Genomic DNA, 22,813 nt, shown 5'->3' with positions numbered 1-22,813 from the left:
AACATATAATATATAGAGATTATAATCATATATTGTATAATACCTTATTATACTGTAAATACATATAAATATCTATTTATTAGTTTTTAAAAATATATAATAAAATACAGTATATATCTTTCTATATAAAAATAGATATAAATATCTATAATAAAATATAAATATATCGTATACTATGACTATATATGATATATATTATTATATATTCTATTATATATATAATATATGTATATCATATACAGGAGAAATTTGTGCCCTGAGGCTGCTCACATTATCTGGTGGCCATCCCATTCCCTGCTTTCCCTTTGGTGTGGGCCAAAGTGGCTGAGAAAGTTTCTTGGAGCTCAGTGCCTGGGGAAAAGCGACCTTCAAGCAGATTTCTTGGGGGGAAAAGCTCCCCCAGGCGTGACAGATTTGGCTGTAAATCTCCAGATGAATGCCCAGGTTCCCAAGGTCTGGCATCCTGCCTGGCACCTGAGCTGCTCAGAAAAAGCCTGCAGGCTCATCAGTCATTTGGGAGCCTGTGGCCATGCCTGGGAGGGGACACCAGGGACAGATGGGACAACAAACTCATCACACAGCCATCCCAGAACCTGAGGAGCCTGGGATTTATGTCTCAGGTGGAGGTGGAGCTGAAAGAGAAGCAGGGGTTTTGCAGGAGAAACCCCTGGGGTGATGGAGACCCCCAGGGTCTCTCTTTTCTCATCTCTTTTTTTTTTTTTTAATGGACAAACTGGTTTTAAAGTAGATTCTTCATGAGTATCTCTTCTTGGTGCAGGTATTAAGTTGGTTATGAATTTCTTGCACTTTCACTCCTAGGAAAATCCTTCCCTTATTCCTTTTGCATTCACTCTTGATTGATAAGGTTTATTATCACTCTTTAATAACCACTGATACAATCTCAGCCCAAATTTGAGGAATTTATGGGAGTTACCAGGCCAGGGTATCTGCATCCTGCCAAGGACAAGGGCTAGAATAAAGGACAACCTTTATAAAAGGGTTTTTTTAACAAAAAAAAAAAAAAAAAAAAAAAAAAAAAAGAATGGCTCTCTTTTAATGGGAAGGAGGAAAAAATGTGCATTTCTTGCTGATGGCAGCTCACAATGCAGCACTGCATGGAAGTGCCTGTGGCGTGGTTGGACTGGTGGAGTGAATTTATTTTGGGGTTTTCTTTGAGGTTTTTAGCTGTGCCACATCCCATGGGGATTGGCAGCCTTTGGGACAGTGTCCCCAGGGCTGTGGGGTCTCTCATCTCTCAGCTGAGATGCACCAAGACTCCTTCAGGGAGATCCATGAGGTCCTTCAGTGGGGCCAAGGGGCTGATGTGGGCTCAGTCTGGAAATCAGTTTTGGGTGGGAAGGGTAGGGAGGGTTTTCTACATCCAACACAGGAAAGGTTCAGCTTGGTTTGCACAGGAGTTGGAGCTGCTGCTCCAAAGGGGCTGGAAAAAAATGGATGTGTGTGACATCTGTTGGGTCCCAGGAGTCTCTGGTGTGTGCCTGTAGCAGGGAGATGCTGAATTTGGTGGTCAATGCCCATTTCTCCCTCACTCAGGGCTCCAGGGGAAAGAGAAGCTCTGAAAGTCTTCACTCTGAGCAACTGAAAGAAAAAAGCCTAAAACTGGGACTTACTGGATCACTTTTCATAAATTTTCACTTTTAGAACAGTCTGTGAAACCTCAGTGATTGCTTTCTTTTTGCTTTCAAACAAGCCAGCAGCTGGGATTTAGCGTGGAGTTCTGCGTGCAGTTTGGATTTTTAAATGGGATTTGCTTTTAGATGTGACTGAGGGAGGTTTTTTTGAGCCCTGGCTGATGTGGACACCGGGTGAGGAGGGGTGTGCAGGCTCAGCCACCCCTTGCAGTTCTGACCCAGCCTGCAGAAAGAGCAGCCAGGCTCTCACAGGTCACTTTGGCCAGGGAAATCATAGAATCCTGTCCAGGAGGAGCCTGGGCTCGTGGCACACCAAAGGATTGCATCAGTCCTGGAAATAACCCTTCACTGCCTCCCTGTCACCCTGCTCTCTCTTGCTGCTGTGGTCAAACTCTGCAGGAAAAGTTTCCTGGAGCTCTGAGACACAGGGGGCACCTGGGCAGGGAGCATCCCGAATCAGGAGCCCATGGATTCCTGCAAGGTGCTGTGGAAGTGACTGAGAGATGCTTTTGGTGTTGTTCTGCCTAAAGTCAGTTAATTCTGGTGTTCTGCTCTTGTTCTCTTTGTGACAATTTCTGGACTGGTACATATATGTAAAACCTTAGAAAAGCCTTATAAAACCAGAACTTGCCATTTCAGCTAAGCTAGCAACTAGCCTGAGAAGTTCTGGTGAGAAAAGAATCATCAGAATAAAAATCAATCTATTCTTGTGAGAAAACAGTTTGCACATGTAATAATAAAAAGTCTATCCAGTGAGGAACAATGTGGGAAAAAAAAGGTAAACCTACCTAGGAAGAAAAAAATTAATAAACATGTGCACTAACCATTACCAACCAATAAACTGAGTGTCAGTAGTTTGCTGACCTATTAAATCCAAACGCAGCGCCTTTTAACACCATATAAAAATAAACTGTGTACAATAAACATTTAGCTACTCTACACCAAGAAACAAGTCTTTGTCCATCACTCTCACAGCCCTGGACCAGCTGCTGAGTGCTTTTTTGGGCAGCTGAGGCAGGCTGGATGCTGTGTGTTTGTGTGAGGATGTGTTCTCGTGCAGGTGCCTCCACAACCCCTCGGAAAGCTCTTTCCAGAGGCAGATTGCATTCCATCAAAATGCAAAGGCATTCCCACCTGACCACGGTGACCATTTCTGGGGGCTGAGCTGCCAGTTGCCAGCACTCAGAGCGACAGTTGCAGGAGCAATTAGTGAGAAATCCTGGGCCTGAAATATGTTTTTAATAAACCATTCACTGGATATATTCAAATAACAAATAGATTCCCGCAAAGCCGAGTCTATTTGCAGACAACTCGCAAATGAGAAAGGCTAAATTAATTGAATGCTCCAGCCACTGGGGATAATGGTCCAGCTGTAACAGAGCTCTCCAGATGTTTGTTTGCAGAAGAGTGTGCTTTCATAGGAAAAGAAAAAACACTCGTGGGTGTATTAACTCAGAAACAAGTTTACAGCTGTGTGCTCGCACGCTCTGCCTCGCTCTCCCACCAGCCGCTGCGGAGCTCTGTTCCAAGGTTTCCTCTTGCAATAAACAGCCTCTTTATGTCTCACTCATTGTCCTCTTGGCCACGTTTAGACATCTGTGACGTGCAGAGTGAGGCAATGGCCCTGGGAAAGCCTCCTGGGCTTCAGCAGAGATCAGCCCTGCCGCGCTCCGGGGCGCGCCGCGTGTTGCGAGTACAGCCGGAGCGCTGCCGCTCGCAGCTGGGGCTGCTGGGTTTTGGCTTTTCCCTGGTTTTGGGCTGGGTTTGCTGCACAGGACCAGGGACTGGAAGCTGTGTGTGGCTGTGGGAGCTCACAGGGGCGAGTGGGAGAGCCTTGCTCGCCGGGTTAGGTTTAATTCCATCCAAAGGCTGGAGCTTTGCCCGACTTCTCCCAGAGGAGCTCGGCTTTATCAGCAGGCTGGAGCCATCAGTGCAGTGCTCCCCATCCATTTCCCTGGGCCTTGCTTTGTCCCTGCTGTTGAACAGGCCAAGCTGGTGGTGAAGCCCTGTAGTTGAGGTGGCCCATTACTCACAGGGAGGGGACAATGGGACGTGGGGCTGCTCTGCAGTGTCTCTGCACGTCGGGGTCATTAATAACCAGCGGCTCCTAAATAGCCTCATTCATCAACAAGCAATTTGTTGCGTGCCCTGGCGGGGCTGCAGATAAGCTCCTGCCTCACACGCCCAGCCACCACCTGCCAAGGGTCCCCCCCACCTCCTTTTTGGCATTTCAGAGGGACAGAGAGGGAGGCACAGGAGGAAATTCTCCGTCTGGGTTGTGCCTGGTTGATGGGCTGCATGTGTTTGTCACCTTTGAGGAGAGACTTCCAAGGCCCTTGGTTGTTTCTCTTGGCTCTCTCTAAGGTTTTGTTGCTTTTGTTGTGGTTGCCCCATCCCTGGAAGTGTCCAAGGCAAGGCTGGACAGGGCTTGGAGCAGCTTGGGATAGTGGGAGGTTGGAACAAAGTGGTCTGTAAGGTTCCTTGCAGCTAAAATCCTGCCACAACTCTGTGATGCAAGGAGGAAGATGTAGGGGGATGGAATATTAGAAAATAAAGATAGTGTAGAAAGTAATCTGACCCCTGAGGAGTTGCAGCTGGGCCAGTTATCCAAGATTAGGAGCAGGCCTGACTTTACCAAGAGTTCTATAAAAGAGTGGGGTGGTTGGGAAGGGCACTGGGGTCAGGTGGCTGCTGTGTGAGGAAGGAAGAGTCAGTGCTCTGAGGAGCTGCCCACGAGAAACACCAAGAAGGAGTGGAACTTTTGTGATGAGGAGACCACAGCATGGAGCCCCTGCAATAAGATGCCAACAGGAAGAGGAGCAGGAAACGTAACCTTTCCAAAACTTGTGTTTCTGATTCCTGCCCCGCTGTTCAAGCCCTGCTTTTACTGCAGCCATATCTTGGGGATCAGGAGGTACTAACTCACCTCGGGAGAGATAAATCAGGAGGGGATTTCACTGCATCTCCATTATAACGAGGCAGAATTCATCACCCAGTGCATGTTTTGAAACCTCAGAGAGTTACGGTGACAGCCCAAGGCCGCTTCACTCGTGGAGCTGAGATCTGCAGACGAAACCTGACCGCCGGCACCATTGCCTGTGCCTTGGGGATGTTAGGAAATTAATCCACAAACACCAGAGGTTTATGTCCAAAAAGGAGACAGAGGAGTCCTTTGACTTTATTTGAATACAGGTAGAGGCCATGGGGCATTCTCTGGGGTCTCTTTGGAGGACGCAGTCTCCTTTTTATCGCAATTTCTCGGCCCCATTTCCCTTCTCTCTTTCCCCATTGGCTGAGGTACCTGAGAGGTTCAAACTTCCCAGAACACCTGATACCAAAGATTCCCCTCTAATGTACGACCCTCCCTCTTAATTTCTAATTCTTATGGAATTTAGGGGTTTTTCTTCCCCATTGTTTCTTTCATCTCTCAATGTCCAACTTAATTTATCAGCAAAACCAAAGTTTATTTGTAAAAGCAAATCTCTTTTTCCATTCACCAATCAGAGGAGTCCTTCCCATCATTTCTTTTATCTCCCAGTGCTGGTTTTATCTACCAGCAGACCCACAGCTTGTTTGGAAAGACAAATCTGCCATTCCTCTCAGGGACTTGGATGCCTGTACCCAGTCCTGCTTGAGATCAAGCACCCTGTGCTATTTGGGCTGAGCGTGGCTGGATTTTTTGTTCCCCCAAGCCATTCAGAGAGCAGAGCAGCTGGGCAGAAGCTGTAGCACGAGGAGGGTTTGTATTCCCTGTGAGGCTGAGAGCTTTGGGGATGGCTCAGCTTTTGTGAGGCACAGATGAGATTTCAAACGAGACGTGAATGAATCCCCTTCTCTGGCACAAGTGGAATTTGCTGACATGTTTGTTTTGTTGTTGGCTTCTTTTTTTTTCTTCTTCTTCTCTCCCCCATTCATATTGATCAGTTCCTCAGCTTGACAGGGCTGCTGGTGGAGGAAGCAGTCCAGCAGAGGGTCTTTCAGCAGGGCCTGTTGCAATGGGAACAAGGGGTAATGGCTTCAAGCTGGAAGAGAGTTGATTTAAATTAAGTGTAAACAAGGATTTTTTGACAGTGAGTGTGGTAGGGCATCTTGTTTCAGTGCTTCATCCCTAGGTCAGGTTGGACAAGGCTCTGAGGAACCTGCTCTGGCTGAAGATGTCCCTTGGCAGGAGGTTTGGGTTAGAAGGACTTTACAAGTCCCTAGGAGCCCACAGCATCCTGTGAGCTCTCCATTAGCATTGTTAATGTGCCTGCCCTACGGCTCTGGGGGTGTCTGACACCCCAGAGGCGTCCGTCAGTCCTGGCAGACCTGCTCCTTGGGCACTGCAACCTAACGAGCTTTATCTCCCACCTGATATTAATTGCAGAACAGCTTCTCTTTTCTAATTAACACGGAGCTATGTTACCTCGCCTGGCCAAAATGCAAAACACCGCACGTGTCACCTTACTCATAAATCATTTATTTTCACCAAGTAGCAAAGCACCTCATTAAATCCATTTCTGGGGTTCTGCTCTTCTCCTGTTTGCCCTGGGGCTTTTTCTAGAAAGTGGGATAAGGGCAAAGAGAAGCACTGAGCTCAAGGGCTGCATCTTCTGGTCTCCTTTCTGTACTCAGGAGGAGCTGGCAGTGGGTGTGTGCCCCTGTTTTCCCAAGATGACACCTGTGAGAGGGTTTCCTTTGGTCTAAGTTAGTTTAAAAAATGAATATTTTAGGAGGGAGTTGGGAAAAAGGCAGGAAGGAACAAAGGAAACACTCCTCCTTCTTTCTGGGCTGTTCATGGTTGCAAAAGTTAATTAGGAAAGGATATTGTCTGGATTTAGGGTTTCAGCTTTGTGTCAGATGTGTTAATCAAGGCTGAATCAGCCAGGCTTCCCTGGAGGAGTCAGTGGGGAGGGTGGGCTGAGTTTTTGGCTTGTTTGGAGACAGGCATGGATGTCGAGCAGGACTCATGGAAGTCTTTGGCCATGCAGAGGGGATGGATTTTGCCTCCAGAGGTGCCAAAATTGGGGTTTGGGTCTCATGCAGCCAGAGGGGCTATGCCAGGATGGGTTTGCCATCAGCTTTTCTAAATAAAAACCCCCAGGCGATGCTGGGATGTTTCTGCTAACCTCAGATTTATGTTTTCCTTTGCTCTTCCAGTTCATCCTGCCCCCTCCCACCCCTCTAGGTGATTCACAAAGAGCTGTTAGTGGTCACATGAAGGCAGCTTCCAGGAGTGACGCTGATATTTAGGGTTTTTCCAGGATTCCCCTGGTATTTAGGGTTTTTCCAGGCTTCCCTTTCCCCATCCTGCTAGGAGGGGTGTGGGTACTGCTGGAGTTCTCAGTCTGATTTCCAGCTGGCAGTGCCCAGCAATGAAATACATTTTCCTGCTTGAGTGGGAAGTAGTCCTGCCTCTTTTGGACCATCCTGTCTGTGCTCCTAAGGATTGCCCTGTCTTCAGGAAAATTCAGGATTTGCAAGGTGCTAGACCTGACCTGATGGGACATCTTGTGCATTTACAGCTCTGCCATAAAAAATTAAATTAATCCAGTGGGATTTCCCCCTTTATGACCCCACGAAGCTCAGTGCTAATGCTTACCTCCCTCCCACCTTTTCTATTTATTCTCCAAACTTATCAAACACAGACTTTCTACTCTGGGAAGTGTAAATACTTCAATTTCCCAATTCCCTGCTGCTCTTCTTGTTCTCTGACCCTTCACAGGCAAAGGTGTGAGTGAACCACCAGTTAATTTCCTTTAAAATAAGTGCTTTGAATGGTTGGTTCAGCTGGTGGGAGCATGATCCCATCCAGGCTGGAGCCAGCTCCTCTCCTTCCCCCTCCTGTTGTGGGGATGAGGAGAGAGGGACAGATATCAATAAAAGTCAATGAGACTTTCTGACAGAGCAGCTTCTGCAAAGGAACTTTTTTTTTTTAAAAAAAAAGGGTGCAAACAATGGATGGAGGAGAATTTGCATAAAACTCATTAGGAAAAAAGTACAAGTTTCATAAATCTTGTGATAAATTAATGCTATATGGTTCCGAACATGATGTATTAATTTTAGGATCAAATGAATGGGTCTGTGATCATTCTTGGTAATTATGAGGCACCCAGGCAGTTTGGAGAGGAAATTATTTTTAAGGGTTTTTTTTTTTTTTAAGTGCTGGAACCCTTTTTTCACCAGAAATATCTTAACAGACCCAAACCCCTCCTTTTACATCTGCTTCTTTTCTTATCTCCTGGGTGTTCTGGTGTCTTATTTGATTTTATTTACTTCCCTCTTTCATGCTGGAGCAGCCTATTCCTTCCCAGACAAAAAGAGACAAAACCCCTTTCAATTTTCAAAAATTCTCCATGGTCCCAGGGGTTTGTATTGAGGGGAAGGCAGGAATTGCTGGATCCCAGCTGGAGCAGGCAGGGAGACATATACCTGGGGTGCTGCTGGCCAGGGGCTTGCCCAGGGATGAGCATTATGTGATTCCCTTTTTTCCAGGCAGGTTTGGAGATCCCACCGTGTCACCCTGATTTTTTAAGATTTTCTAAGATGTTTACATTCTTGTAACGAACTTTCTCACACACTTCCTGTAAATAACTTCTTGTTTTGCATTCTTTTATAGAAGAGGAGTAATTTGGTGGACTGTTGGTTTGCTCAGTGTCATTGGTGAGGTGGCACTGTCACCCTCCAATCCACTGCCACTTTTGGAAACCTATAAATGTTGAAGACAGAAAATAAAAAGTCCCTTTTTTCCTTGGAAAAAACAACGAGTCCGTGTCAAGTTGTTTGGTGTCCTGTAGTGACACCACAGCAGTGCTAAGGTGCATCTGTGATTTTGGCAGCAGCAGCCCAGCCTGGCTGGAGAGTTTTGGTTCAGAAACCCCTGTCTCCAGCCCAAGGAGGTGCCAGTGAGTGAGCAAAGGGATATGTCATCCCAGGGATGTCATCTCCATCCATGGATTGGGTTGGAAGGGACCTTAAAGCCCATCCAGTTCCACCTCCTGCCATGGACAGGGACATCTTCCACTGTCCCAGTTTGCCCCAAGCCCTGTCCAACCTGGCCTTGGGCACTGCCAGGCATCCAGGGGCAGCCACAGCTTCTCTGTGCCAGAGCCTGCCCGCCCTCACAGGGAAGAATCCCTTCCCAATATCCCATCTAAATCACCCTCTGGCAGTGGGAAGCCATTCCTCCTTGTCCTGTACCTCCATGCCCTTGTCCTAAGTCCTTCTCCAGCTCTCTTGGAGCCTCTTCAGGCCCTGGAAGGGGCTCTAAACTCTTCCTGAAGCTTCTCCTCTCCAGGCTGAGCAGCCCCATCCCCCTCAGCTTTTCCATGCCCTGCAGACACACAGCACCAGCACAAAGCCATGTGGTTAAAAGTGGGTTTGGAGAGCCTGTGTGGTACCTGTGCTGCTTTAAGACCTGCTAAAGGTGGGTTTGGAGAGCTTGTGTGGTACCTGTGCTCTTTTAAGACCTGCTGAAGGTGGGTTTGGAGAGCTTGTGTGGTACCTGTGCTGCTTTAAGACCTGCTAAAGGTGGGTTTGGAGAGCCTGTGTGGTACCTGTGCTGCTTTAAGATCTGCTGAAGGTGGTTTTGGAGAGCCTGTGTGATACCTGTGCTCTTTGAAGACCTGCTGAAGGCTGATGGAGGGCACTCACTCTCTCTGTACCATGTCAGTGCAGATGTTGACTTTAATGGGGAGGATGCCAGCAGCCAGGGGCTGCATGCACAGCATCTGCCAGGAGAGCCTCAGGAGTTTTGTTTATTTTAATGATCATGTGAAGAAATTTCAACGTGCCATTGATATTTTTGTGGGTTTTTCTCCTCTCATTTGTGTAGTAGAGTTAACCAAAGTGATCAGTTCTGAGCAAACCAGAGGAGCCCTCCGTAAATGGGAATGCTCAGCTCTTCTTTGCTGCTGCTCTGTCTGTCTTAAACAGCTTTAAAAGATCTTTTAAACAGCTTTGAACAGCCTTTTGCACACCTCTGAGAGCTGGGGGCAGGGCAGGCAGTGCCTCTCTCTGAGGTTTGCCCACTGGCTGTCAGCTCTGCTTATGGATTCTGCCTCCACACTGAGTCCCCACTTAAATAACCAAACACAGCAGAGAAATTACAGGCTCTGTCTCAGAGCATCTGAGGAGCCAGGAGAAACTCTTCTGCTGTGCTTTTTGCTCCCCAGCTTGACAAACTCCCTCAGAAATGGTTTTGACTGCACAGATTTGTTTTCCCTCTTTCCTGTCACCTCTGTGTTTGGCTCCTTTCCCTGCCATACATGACAGCAGCTCGTGGTTCCTGGGCCAGCTGGTCCAAGGCTTTTTCCTCACACCCCTGATGAAAAAAAAACTTCTTTTTTTTCATTTGTTTATTGTGAAAGCCTTTTTTAAGAGGTGCTGGTGTCTGGCTGGCTCTGCAGTGCAGGAGTTGGAGTGGAGGAGCTGGTGCTCCCCATCAGCAGCTGGAAAGAGAAGCGAGTAACGCTGAGCTCAAATTGAATTTTAGGAGTGGAAACTTCCCTGGCCAAGTCCTTCTGGAAAGTTTTGGCTCAAGTGATTGAGCCCACTGCGAGAAGGAGGTCAGGGAGGATCTGTTGAGGTTGTGCTTATGGAATGAGCTACCAGACACCTGCTTTGGGAGAGAGGCTTGGGATCAGGGGATGAGTGGAGCTTGGATGTGCCTTTAGGTTCCCCTGAGTGTAGCTGGGTGATATTGGCCAGGGTTGAAGCTCAGCATGGTTGTGTGGCAGGAAATTTGTTGTTCTGGTTCCCCCAGGGAATGCAGGAATGGAGGTGGAGAGACCCTGGTGAGAAATGATCCTCACTTCCAAAAAAATTTCAAAGGTTTATTAAAACCTTATCCAAAAAAAATGCAACAAGACTGAATAGAGAAAATATTACAGTGCTGGGAGCAGAGGATTTTTTTCCCCACCATGTGCTCATCCACACAATGGAGGTTTCACCTTTTAACCCTTCAGCCCCTCCCAAAGTTCTGTCCATGGACTCCTTCATTGTCCAGTGATGGAATTTTACTTCCTTAAATCTTGATTGGAGGTCAGGTGCTGCCACAGTGATAAACCAAATGTCCTCCCAAATGTCCCAAACCCAGGCACCCCTGATAGCAGCACAAGGGGGAAAAACATAACTATAAACCTTTAAAACTTCTATTAGCATGATCTTTATCTTTAAATTGTGAGAGTCAACCATGGCATTGCTCATCCATCACACCCTGGAGCCTGCAAGAGATGTCCTGAGCCCTCCTGGGCTTTGGATGCCCTCCCAGGCTGGCATTGTCCCCTCCACATCAGGGGTTTTCTGTGCACACTCAGCTCTGGGTTTGTGCCCTGCAGGAAACTGAGGACGCCTCATTCCAAACATGGGAGCAGCTCCCACTTCCTCTGACCTTCTGCTTGAAGCAAGATTTACTTTACTTCCTTGGCCTGGGAGTCAGCACCCTTTTCTTTCCCTCTCATTGCTCAGAGATTGCTGAGCAGCACAGAAATATTGGCATTTCATCTTTTCTTTTCAAAATCTTGGGGGAAAGCATCTCCAGAAGAGCTTTCTATTCCTCCTTTTTTATTTTATTTTATTTTTTTATTTTATTTTCTGAGAGGTGAAAGAGAAAATGAATTAGAGGCAAAGAGAAGGGAGCAGGTGACAAATGAGAAGAATAGGGCTGGAATTTCGAGATCAAATCCATCAAATCCCCTGTGAGGGACCTGTGGTGAACTGGGCGAGTTGGAGAGGCTGTGCTGGGGTGGCTGGGGCAGGAAAGCAGGGCTGCTGGGAGAAGGGAATGGAGCTGGGCTGGCCCACCTCCCTCACAGGGAAAAAAGGGAGCCAAGGAAATGTTTTGTATTTGCAGGGCACCCCCAGCAAAGGCAGGAATGATGCATCTGGCTCCATGTTCTCAGAAGGCTAATTTATTACTTTATTGTACCATAATTTACTAAAATATTATAATATTTTAATTATTACGATATTATATTATTGTAATAGTACTATGGTGTAATATATATTATTATATATTATAATGTGATACAATATTATAATATTGTAATAATATATTATTATACTATATGATATTATATTATACTATACTATTATATTAATTAAATATATTAGATGCTATTATAAATATCTATAATAATATATATATTATAGATTTATATAGAGAGATATATAGGTGTATATATTATATATATCTCTATATATATTATAGATATACAATATATCTATATTATATTATATATATTGTAGATTTAGAGATATCTATATATATGTAGATATATAGATATATATATAAAATATACATCTATATATATAGATATAATAGATATATAATATCTCTATAGATATATAGGGATATAGAGATATATAGATATATAGATATATCTAAGTCTATAGAAACATATATATACACAATATATTATATATATTGTATTAAATATACAATATATATATATTGTATATATATTATATATACAATATATCTACATTATAATATACTATTATACAACACTAAAGAATGAAGAATATTATGTTATATTATACTACACAAAAGAATACAGAAAGGAAACTTACTGAATGCTAAAAAAATAATAAAAAATAATAAAAAATAATAATAAAAATAAAAAATAATAAAAAATAATAAAAATAATAAAAAATAATAAAAAAAGCTGTGTGACTCTCTCACACAGCTTGGTCCTGATTGGCCAAAGAGTGAAAACAACTCCCAGCAGAATGCAATGGAACAATCACCTGTGGGTGAACAATCTCCAAACACATTCCGCATGAGCACAGCACAGGAGAAGCAAATGAGATGAGGATTGTTTTCCTTTTTCTCTGAGGATCCTCAGCTTCCCAGGAGGAAAATCCTGGGCAAAGAAATTTTTTCAGAGAATGTGAATGCTGCTGGAAGTTTTACTCTTGGAAGTTAAGTGTGGTGGTGGCCTTTGTGTAAGGCACTGAAATGATTTTTAACTGATTTTCTGCTGGTTGAAGGAGTTGAAGAATGGCTGAGGGGTTGGTTGCCTGTGCCAGCCTGTGGCCTTGGTGGAAAAGCCAAAATGTGGTGGCTGTGCCCACACAAATAACCCAGAGCTTATTGGTGAGCCCAGGAGAAACTGGTTGTTAAAATCGGGATTAAATGTTAAAATAAGGATTAAATGTTAAAATCAGGATTAAAATGCTTTTCCTATTAAAGCTGAGCTGATGCCTCAAGTCTTGAGCCCAAAAGCCATTGCAGAAATTCCTATTAACTCCACATGGGGATGAATCAGACCTCTTAAAAGAGAAGCTTATTAGGCAGTTAATTAGAAACCTGCTCCTTCTGTGCCCTCCAGCCCAGCCCAGCCCCTTCCTGCTGGCCTGGGTCAGCATCTGGATCTTTCCCTGACCCTGGGGCCCTGCACGTTCCAAAACCTTCCAGGAGTTCTAGGATCATTCCAGAGACTGAGTTTGTTTGTTTTTTCTCCCTTTTCATCCTCCTCTGGAGAGCAGAACCAGTGGAGAATTAATTGGTGGGGTGCAGCCCCTTTTCCCACTTTCCTCCTTGGCAAAGTGGAAGGGCAAGAAAAATGGAAAGAAGAGTGCAGATGTTTACAGCTGCAAGCGAGGTGCTGAGGCCAGGGAACCTCAATGGGATGGAAAGGTGCCCCCCTAAAACAGCCACACCTAAAAAAATATTTATAATAAAACCAGATTAGGAAGAAAACAACAGCAAAAAGGAAAAAAAGCAGCTCCTGAGGTCAATCAAAGTTCAGCACTTGGAGAAAGAAGAAAATCTGTGTATGTGTGAGAAGGGAGAAGTAGCTGTGATTGAGAGAAAGGAGGCAAAGGGAGACAAGATAAATTCTGATTATCTGGTGGAATCAAGACACTTAACTGCCCTGTCTGATTCCTGAGAGGAAACAAATGGAGCCTATAAGTTTGTGCTGCAGGAAGATCATTTGTCCCTGTTCCCTCAGGGAGGAGGCTTGAGCAGCATCTCCAGCACGACCCTGGGGAGAGATGAAAGGTGTTCTCCTTTGGGAGAGGCCTGAGAGGGGCTTCTGACAGATGTGCTGCAGCTCTGGCTCTGCATGCCCTGTCCAGCCTTCCTGATGATGGGGGGAAAACAGGAGAAAATCAATAAATACAAGAAGAAATCAATGGAAGGGAACCCGACCAAACTTTTGTCACGGTGGTGAAAGTGGCGAGGCTTTAATGCCACACTCCTAAACTTAGGGGGGGAAGCTTGGAAAAAAGCTTGGAGCAAAGCAATTGTGGAGTCTCATTTCTTATCTCAGGCCTGTGTTTCTCCTTACCTTCTATTTATTTGTTATTTTTGTGTTTTATACATTTGCAATACTTTTATTTTCCTTTCCTGAACAAGGTTCTCTGAAGGTAGGATGGTGATTACTGCCTGACTGGGAGATAAGGGGAAAGAGGTTTTGGTGCCTCACTTGGGAGGGTTTGTTTAAAATGGATTTATTCTCTGCTCACACTGCTTCTGAGCTGCCCCTGTCTAAGCTCTAATGAAGTTTCTTGTTTCTAACAAATCAAAGCACAGAGAAATGGAGGAATCTGTCACTTTTGCTCCTTTTGGAGAGGAGGGTGGTTGAGCTCAGGGTGCTGTTTTCCATGGATCCTACTCCAAAGGCTGACAGGGGGAGCACATGGAATTGTGATGATGTGCTCTGCCCAGAAATGTCCTGCTTCCTTCTCCAGGTTGTCCTGAATTTAGGAACTCAATTCCCTGACAGCTGGAGGTAGTTGCAGTGCAGAGAGAGAAGAGCTAAATACTAAATGCTTGTTGATTTAGTTATTTATTTATTGCTACAATAGGTTTTGCAGACCACTAATGTTATTAAAACTGGGTGGCACAGGGTTTTCCTGTTCAGCAGGAATTTTGAGATCCTTTTTCTTCCAAGGATGTGCAACCCAGATCTTTTGAAGTATTTGCTATTCTGGAGGGAAATGATGACCTGGTGGTGTGAGGTTTTTGAATGGGATGGAAAGGGTGGAAGCCTGTTCTCCTATTAAAAAAAAAAAAAAAAAAAAAAAAAAAAAGGCAGAAAAAAGAGACATGATCCTGGATTTATTTTGTCCTAGTTACTGGCTTTGCCAGCCATGGAGTTTGCTTTTTTCCTTGGGGCAAAGAAACCTTTGCTAAGGATGGCTTTGAGCATCCTCCAGCATAAAATCAAGCTGCTGCCTTGTTTTATACCAGGGCTACAAGGTTTGAGAAGGTGTAGGAGCTTGGTATCCTTGGGGCTGGCTGCACTGGAGAGGTGAGAAGGTGGCAGATGAACACTCTGGTCACAGGCTGGGATAAAGCCACTTGTTTCTGTCTTTATCCAAAATACCTTTGGTTGTGACCCATCACTCACTTGCACCTGTTGGTGGAAGGAATGTTTGGGGTTTTTTTCCCCTCACAGTAAATTCTAGCTGCTCCTTTTAAAACAAAGCTGCTGTTCCTCCTCCAAACAGGAATTTGGCTGGGCACTGAGTCTTGCTCATTGCTCAGTATCACATTTTGTCCTCTCTGTGGATGTGCTCGAGATGGCCTGAGTCATCTCACTCTTCTTAGTCATAGATGAGGCAGCTCAAGCTTTTAAAACCTTTTTTTTTTAAAAAAGGAAAAGCATTCCTGCTAGCTCTTGAAATTTTGTGGCTTCCTCTTGCATCCAGTCCTGCAGCCAGGCCAGCAGCTTGTAGCTCTGCAGCCTTGGCAAAAGCAGCTTTTTAGCCTAAAAGCCACTCCTGACTTCCCCAAGAGCCCTGTGGCTCTGCAGGCAGGGTGTGCAACCTCTCCTTGCATGCTTGGAATTAATACATTTTTCCCCAAAAGAGTTCAAATTTCCTAGGGCTTCACCTGGCTGCTGGGTCCCCCCTGTTATGTGTCACCTGAGTTTGTACCAACAGCAATTTTACATCCCACTGTGATGAACCCAGTGAGGTTGGTGGCCTTGGGACCTGCTAGGCCAGCTCCTCACTCAAAGTGTTCTTCACCAATGTCCTAGGGCACTAAATTTTTAATCACAAAGTCACTCAGGGCGAAGGCAAACGCCTCACAGAAATCTATTATTTCTTCTTTATCTGCCAAAGTGGTACTCTCATCAAAGAATAAAATCAGGTTTGTTTGACAAGCTCTATTTTCCATAAAATCATGTTGACTGGCATTAATTATGTTCCTATCATTTAATTCTTTATTAATGGAATCTCATATTGGCTTTTTCCATTATTCCAGCAGTGACTGATGTCTCACCAATTGATTGGGAATTGCCCAGCTCACTCTGCTCTCCAGGGCTGAACCAGGCTGGCTTTTTTCTTCTGGTAAAGGCAAGGAAGGAGAGGATCTGTGGTTCAGCCCATGCTCAGCCTGGCTCCCCTTGAGGCACTGGAGCACCGTGGGCGCGATCCCAGCTCTTCCGCAGACCTGCTCTCTGACCAGCTGCATGTTTTCACCATTTCTTCTCCTCTGCCTGGTTTTTTGCTCAGGGTTTCTTTCCTGTCTGTGTCTCCCAGGTTCCTCAGTGACTCAGCTGCTGGCCAGGGACCTGGACAATGACCCCCTGGTCTTCGGGGTGGTCGGGGAGGAGGCGAGTCGCTTCTTTGCCGTGGAGAGCGTCACTGGCGTGGTGTGGCTCAGGCAGCCCCTGGACAGAGAGGTAAAGCTGGGGCAAAAACCACCTCTGCTCAGAGAAGTGGTGGCTCCCCATCCTCTGTGAGAGCTGAGGTGGCTGTTGCTCCCTGGTGGAGGTGGGAATCTGGGTGTGCCCACGTTCTCCAGCTCCGTGGGGACATGGGAAGTGAACATCCTGCTCTGGTTTCACCTGGCCTGTTGGTTTTCCTGGGTGCTAGAATAGCACCTGTGGGTCTGGAAGTAAAGGAATTGATAGGTGGAGGTGATCTACCAAGGAGCCAGGCTGCTCACACAGTCAGGGAAATGTGCAGGCTTCCTCTTTAAATCTCTCTGCCAATTAAATCCTTTACTATTTAGAACAGCGTGTCGAGAGATGTGAGGTATCCCTGCTTATTCAATCTCATCAAGACTTTTCATCCTCTTGTGGATTCAGGCTGCTGGATGCTAAATTTGGCAAGATCCTTGCCTCAAAGCTATTTCACCACCCTTATTTTCAATGGCAGCTTTGGTGTGCAAGGCTGGAATCCCATCCAGGTGCCTGCTTTGCTAAAACCTTGGCCCTTTTTGCATTCCTGGAGCAAGGAGGGAGTGATAGCAGGAAGACTGGGAAAATATGATGTGATTTGAGCAACGTGCTTAATTTCCCCTGTGTTTAGTGCTGCCTTGGCCAGCAGCAGCCTTGGGAAGATCAAACCCATTAACACACCTCTGGTGTTCCCAGTCAGATCCAGCCAGGCATTGGCATGCAGAGGAGCAGGGTGCTGGATGCTCTCGGGCTGGGGCTGGGGGGAAGGCCAAACCCAATTTCACAGTGTTAGGAGAGAGACTTTGGGAAAATAAAGTGCTTTTCTTCACCCCCTCCCCTCCGCCTCCCTGTGCCAACAGCTGCTGGCCTGAGTCATAAATCTTCCCTCATCCAAATGCCTCCTGCTTCCCCATATTTCCCATGCCAGCCTGAAGCCCAGGAGGGTGATCAACAGATTTTAGGTGTCTTGTGGTGTGGAGGGTGGGGAGGGAAGGAGCTGGGCAGAGCTTGGGTGGGCTCAGCTGATCCCAGGGGCTCAAAGGACATGGGAGACAGGAGGGCAGGATGGGTGTGGGTAAGATGTAAAGGATGTGAGAGAGGTGTAAGCAACAATTTATGGTGGAGGAAGTGGTCAGAGGGAAGGGATGGAGATGGGCACAAAGCTGGGAGCAGAGAACACTGGATGCATGTGCTCAGAAAGGCAGGGTGGGGGGAAAGCCACTCAGGAGAAGTGGTGGGAAGGGAAAAGGAAGAGGTGAATTCTTGTACTGTGGAGCAGAAAGAAGGGAGAAGGAGTCATAGCAAGGTAAATGATGCAGGAAAAGATGAACTGGAGAAAAAGAGGAAAGAGCAAATACATAGAGGCAAAATGAATTTTAAAAGATTTTTTTTTTTATTCCTATGAAGATTAGAAGGAAAACGGATTTCTAGAAAAATGGGAGACCCTGAGGCTAAAGAATTGTGTTAAAATAATTTTAGAGACAGCAGTTGGTACGTGGAAGCTTCCTCTGATTATTTTATTGAGTTTTTAAAATTTAAATGCTCAACAGGTTGTTCCTTATCTCCTGCTTTTCCTTTCTTCCCTATTGCGTTGTCCCTGGTGGATGAGGAGGGGGAAGAGAGGGCTGAAAGGCAGGGATGCAGCAGGGTGGGGTGGCACAGGCAGCTGAGCATCTCCTCTCCCTGGGGATTTCAGCTCCTCCTTCTGCCTCCCAGCAGTGCCCCGAGGCAGGAGTTAGAAAGGGCTTTCCCTGGATGGAAATGTGGGAGCAGGAGCGGGCACACACCATGGGGAGCTGCTCCCCAATCCCTTCTCCGAGATGAACTTCGACCCTGGTGCATGCAGAGCTCCTGCTGGCTGCTGCCTGTCCCCAAGCCCATCTCATTAGGAATAAATCAACCAGAGCTGCAGCATGGAGAGCCATTTCAAGCTGCCCTTTCCAGCCTGATGCTGTGGAAACATCGAGGTGCTGTGCTCCAGCAGCTCAGAGCTGGGAAGGGATTGCCAGGAGTGGAGGGGAACAAAAACCACCAGCTGGTGGGCAGCTACCAGATGTAGTGGCCCAATCTTTACACTATTCTTTGGTAAAATAGGAGCAAAATGATTGCTGGTGGGAAAGAAAGGGTCAGAAAGAGAAGATCTGCCTCCACGAGCAATATCTCCCTGCCCTGATGCCAAAATAATTCATTCTTTCCCACTTGTTGCTCACCCCCAGCATCAGTGACTTGAATAGATCCCAATTGCAAGCTGATAATTTAGTTAGAGCAGTAAGGAGCAGAGAGAATTCTGTGGGAATTTTAATGGAATTTCAGCCAGTTCTCTCTACACAGGCTTGTCCCAGGATTCCCAGCTGTGTGATAGGGAAGCTGGGAAAGCAACAGCAGGATTTAGAGGTCCTCACTGAGACTGTGTTGCATTGCCACGAGTCCTAAATCTTGCAGTGTTTTAAGTGCCCAGCTGCCAGTCAGGGAGCTGATTCCTTAGCCCTGCATCCTCCTGTGCCTGTGGAATACACAGGAGCCCTGCTGGCATGCAGATTCCCCAGCATTTTCTGCCCAGTGCAGGTAATGGCACTCCAGCACCTCTCCTCCTCTGGAAGGTCCTGGAAGCGTTTTGCGTGTAATAACATTGGCTGGAAGTCCCCAGCCTGCCACCTGCAGATAAACACTTCAGTATCTTTAATTATAGTTGTTTTTTTTTTTTTCTTCTCTTTCTCTTTCAGACCAAGTCAGAATTCACAGTTGAGTTTTCTGTCAGTGACAGCCAAGGGGTGAGTGTGACTTCTCATTTCATGGTCTGCGGCACGGGCGGAGGGGAGCAGGGCTCGTGGGTCACTTCTGCACCAGGGGAGAGGGCTCACCCCTTGGCCCAAAGCCCAAAACCACAGCCACAAGCTGCTTTTTTAGGCTCTAAATCCACACCTAAAGCTGACATCCTGCTGTTATCCTTGGGCCCACAGGTGATCAAAGGGACAGTCAACATCCAGGTGGGAGACGTGAACGACAACGCGCCGCAGTTCCACAACCAGCCCTACAGCGTCCGCATCCCAGAGGTAGGAGCATCTCTGTCTGGCTTCTGCCTCTCCTCTCAGTGGCCACTCAGGCTTTGGTTTCCACCACGGAGCTGGCCACCGATGCACAGGGCTGTCCTCTTGCCCTAGAGCCTCGTGAGGTTGCAGGAGGATGAAACTTCTGGAAGTCTGAGGTTGCGGGAGGATGAAACTTCTGGAAATTACAGGCTGAAAATGGGCAGGAGCAAAGTGTTTGGGGTGTTGGGGGAAGGAGGTGGGAGAGGAGATGTGGTGCTTTGGTGACATTTTTCCCATGACAAAAGGGAAGTTTGCAAATGGGTGTCAGTGAGGATCTTGTTCTCTTCCGTGGAGCTGAGGGCGTGCACAGCTCCCGTCACAGAGATGACCTGAGGCAGGACTGAGTATTTCCCCAAATGCCTGAATTCTGGCAGAGTGCTGCCCAAAGGCTGCTGCCCTGGCTGGTGGTTTCCTTCAACAGCTCCATGGCAGGACTGGTCCCATGGTGTCCTTGGGATAAAAATAGGTGGGAAGGGGCCACAGGAGATCATCTGGCCCAAGCTCCCACTGATCCAGAGAGAATTTTCATGTTAGGTCGGATTGCTCAGGGCTTTATCCAGCCAAGTGTTGAAATATCCCCTAGAGCAGAGTTTCTACAACCTTCTGCTGCTCTCTGTGCTGGCCACTGCAAGGGAGGTGACATCTGCTCATCCATCAGGGACAGCTTCTGCACCTGTAGCTTGGTCAGGAGTACAGGTCTGATGAGAATTTAGGCTTTAAGCTTCTGGTGCCAGGAGGAGAAGGTGAGGATATTCCATTTGAGACAGGGGTTTAGTAGAGCATTTGACATCCTCCAGTGGAGGAAACCTCTCTTTGCACCACAGTGCCAGGGCAGATTTTCCCCAGACTCTTCCTCAGGGTGTGGGTGAGGTCCCATGTGCCTTGTGTGTGTGTGAAATGGAGCAGCTCTGGTAACTGAGAGGTGCAAAAGATTGTGTTACCAGGGTGTATTTAATATTCCTGCTGCTGCTGCCCTGCCATGCCAGGCTGTGATCCCTCCCCATCCCTCTGCTGTGAGGATGAGGTTTCTTCATTCGAGCTGCTCGAGATGCATGAGCCAGGAGCTGGAGTCTCATCTTTGCACCAAGTCACCTGAAACCTCCCCGTGAGAGTGACACTGGGTCAGAGGCATTTCTGCTGCTCTGGGCACGAGGGCTGGAGAAATGTCTTGGCAAAACCCCCAGCAGGTGCCCCCTGTTGTATTTTCAGGGACCCCCAATGAGGGAAGGAAATTATGAATCTGCCTCGATGTTCTCAGAAGGCTAATTTATTATTTTGTGATATTATATTAAAGAATACTAAACAAAACTGTACTAAAGAATACAGAAAGGATACAGACAGAAGGCTAAAAAGATATTAATGAAAACTTGTGAATCTTTCCAGAGTCCTGACACAGCCTGACCCTGATGGGCCAATAAGTCAAAAAAAATCACATGAAACCAATCAAACAATTCACCAATTGTTGGTAAACAATCCAACAATTGTGGATTGGTGGTAATTGGTAAACAATTGGTAAACAATTGTTTACCAATTACCACCAATTGGTGGTAATTGGTAAACAATCTCCAAACACATTCCAAAGCAGCAAATCATGGGAGAACCAAATCAGATAATTATTGTTTTCATTTTTCTCTGAGGCTTCTCAGCTTTCCAGGAGAAAATTCTGAGCAAAGAGATTTTTCCAGAAAACATGGTGGTGCCATGCCCCCTGCTCCTGCCCATGCTCAGGGCTCTGGAGCCGTCGTGCCTTGCTGCAGCTCCTCTGGGTCATGCTCTGCCTGCAGAGGTCTGCAAAGCAAAAGGAATGGCAGTGGGATGGGAGGAGAACAGGCTCCTCTCCCCTGCCCTCAGACTGACCTCTGGTTTTGCTGCTACCTGCTCTGTGAAGAGATGGAAATGGGTTTCTGTGACTCCCCTGGGAATCAGGGCTGCATTAAACACCAGTTTTTTATATACCTGGAGTATCTGTGCCACGTCTCTTCTTGCTGATGGCTTCTGTCTTTGATGCCTCACTTTTTTTAGCTTTTATATGTTTCAAATTCCCTGCTGCTTTAGTGTGAGGGTCTGGGCTTCACATGAGGGGATGGTGAGCTCTGTGCACAGGGCAGGGAGACAAAACAATTCCTGCTCCAGCTGGGCACCAAGGAGAAATGATCCAAATCTCAGGCCCAGGAGCATAAACAAGGGTGAACTGAAAAGAGAAAAACAAGCAGGGTGGGACTTCATGGGCTAAAGTTGTAACTGGACAATTAACTGCAACATGCAAATGGACCAGAACTCATAAAAGTGAGAGATTTTGTGACTGGGTGTCTCCATTTTTGTGATTATTTTGGGTTCACCTGGGGTGCAGCCCTGGCTGGGCTCTTGTGCTGCCCAAGGTGGATCCACTGAAGCCATCTACTAAATCCCTGCTTTATTCTTTAGCTCTGTCTAGTCTCTGTTCTAGGCCAGCCTTCCCAAGGCATCCCCCTAAGAGCCAATATTGCAAAGCTTGAGTTTTCCCCATTTCCAAAATTTACCTGTGCCCGGCCTGGCGAGCAGGGAGGACAAAGGTCCTGGCTTGGAATCATGGAATCTTAGAGCCACAGGATGGTTTGGATTTTAGGGGACCTTCAAGCTCCTCTAATTCAGCTCCTGTCATGGGCAGGGACACCTCCCACTGGTTGCTGGCCTTGCACACTCCCAGGGATCCAGGGGCAACCACAGCTTATCTGGGCACCCTGTGCCTCCCCACCCTCACAGGGAAGAATGTTTTCCCAATATCTAATTTAAACCTCCTTTCCTGCAGCTGAAGGCCATTCCACTGTGTCCTATCACTCCATGCCCTCGTATGTAGAAAATTAGGGCTGGCAGAGGAAAGGGAACTGCAGGCAGGTGATGTGGACAAAAAAATTATGTAAAAGGAGAAGAGGCTGAACCTTTGAGCCATATCACATGCTGTGCAGGTGAGCTGTGGGTGTGCTGGGAAGGATTTCCAGCACTGCCGGGCTGTTTGGGGTACAGCAAGCCTGGTGACCCCCCCTTGCAGCCACCCAGCACTTGGCCTTGGGAGCTGTGCTCTTCTGGAGGTTGGCCTAATCTAATTACAAGGCAGAGTGTGCCAGCTTCCACTTTCTGCCCGTGATCTTTAACCAAGGGCACTGACCAGAGGTAATGAGCCACGAATGCCTTGCTCCGCCAGCATCCTGGAGGCACTCCTGTTCTGTTGCCAGGGAGAGAGCCTTGCCTTGCCAGGCTCTCTGAGAGCAGGGGATGGGGTCTCACCACCTACAGAGGACTCTCCAAGGGCTGCAGGAGGGTCAGCAAGAAACTTTCTGGGTGTGGTGGTGCAGCTCTCAAGGAGGAGATGCACACTTGGCTTTGAGACTGGTGCTGAGCCACGGGTTTTCCTGGCTGCTTGTCCATGACCAGTCAAAGCTGGAGGGGATGTGGCATGGAAAAGAGGTGGGGG

The 22,813-nt window shown here is 46.8% G+C and overlaps 1 protein-coding gene across 2 annotated transcripts in view; it reads left to right on the top strand.

Moving 5' to 3' along the window:
* Window positions 1–22,813, top strand: part of CDH23 (cadherin related 23) — a 196,250-nt gene that overhangs the window by 26,900 nt on the left and 146,537 nt on the right. For both annotated transcript variants that reach the window (XM_059850905.1, XM_059850904.1), the window contains exons 4-6: window positions 16,131–16,273; window positions 18,997–19,044; window positions 19,234–19,326. In XM_059850905.1, the coding sequence (XP_059706888.1) occupies window positions 16,131–16,273; window positions 18,997–19,044; window positions 19,234–19,326 (284 nt within the window). The remainder of the gene's footprint in view (window positions 1–16,130; window positions 16,274–18,996; window positions 19,045–19,233; window positions 19,327–22,813) is intronic.

This window comes from Haemorhous mexicanus, chromosome 7, assembly GCF_027477595.1.
Source record: "Haemorhous mexicanus isolate bHaeMex1 chromosome 7, bHaeMex1.pri, whole genome shotgun sequence".
NCBI classification, from domain to species: Eukaryota; Metazoa; Chordata; class Aves; order Passeriformes; family Fringillidae; genus Haemorhous; species Haemorhous mexicanus.
The sequence above is the reverse complement of the archived record's forward strand: the minus strand, read 5'-3'. Positions and strand labels throughout refer to the sequence as shown.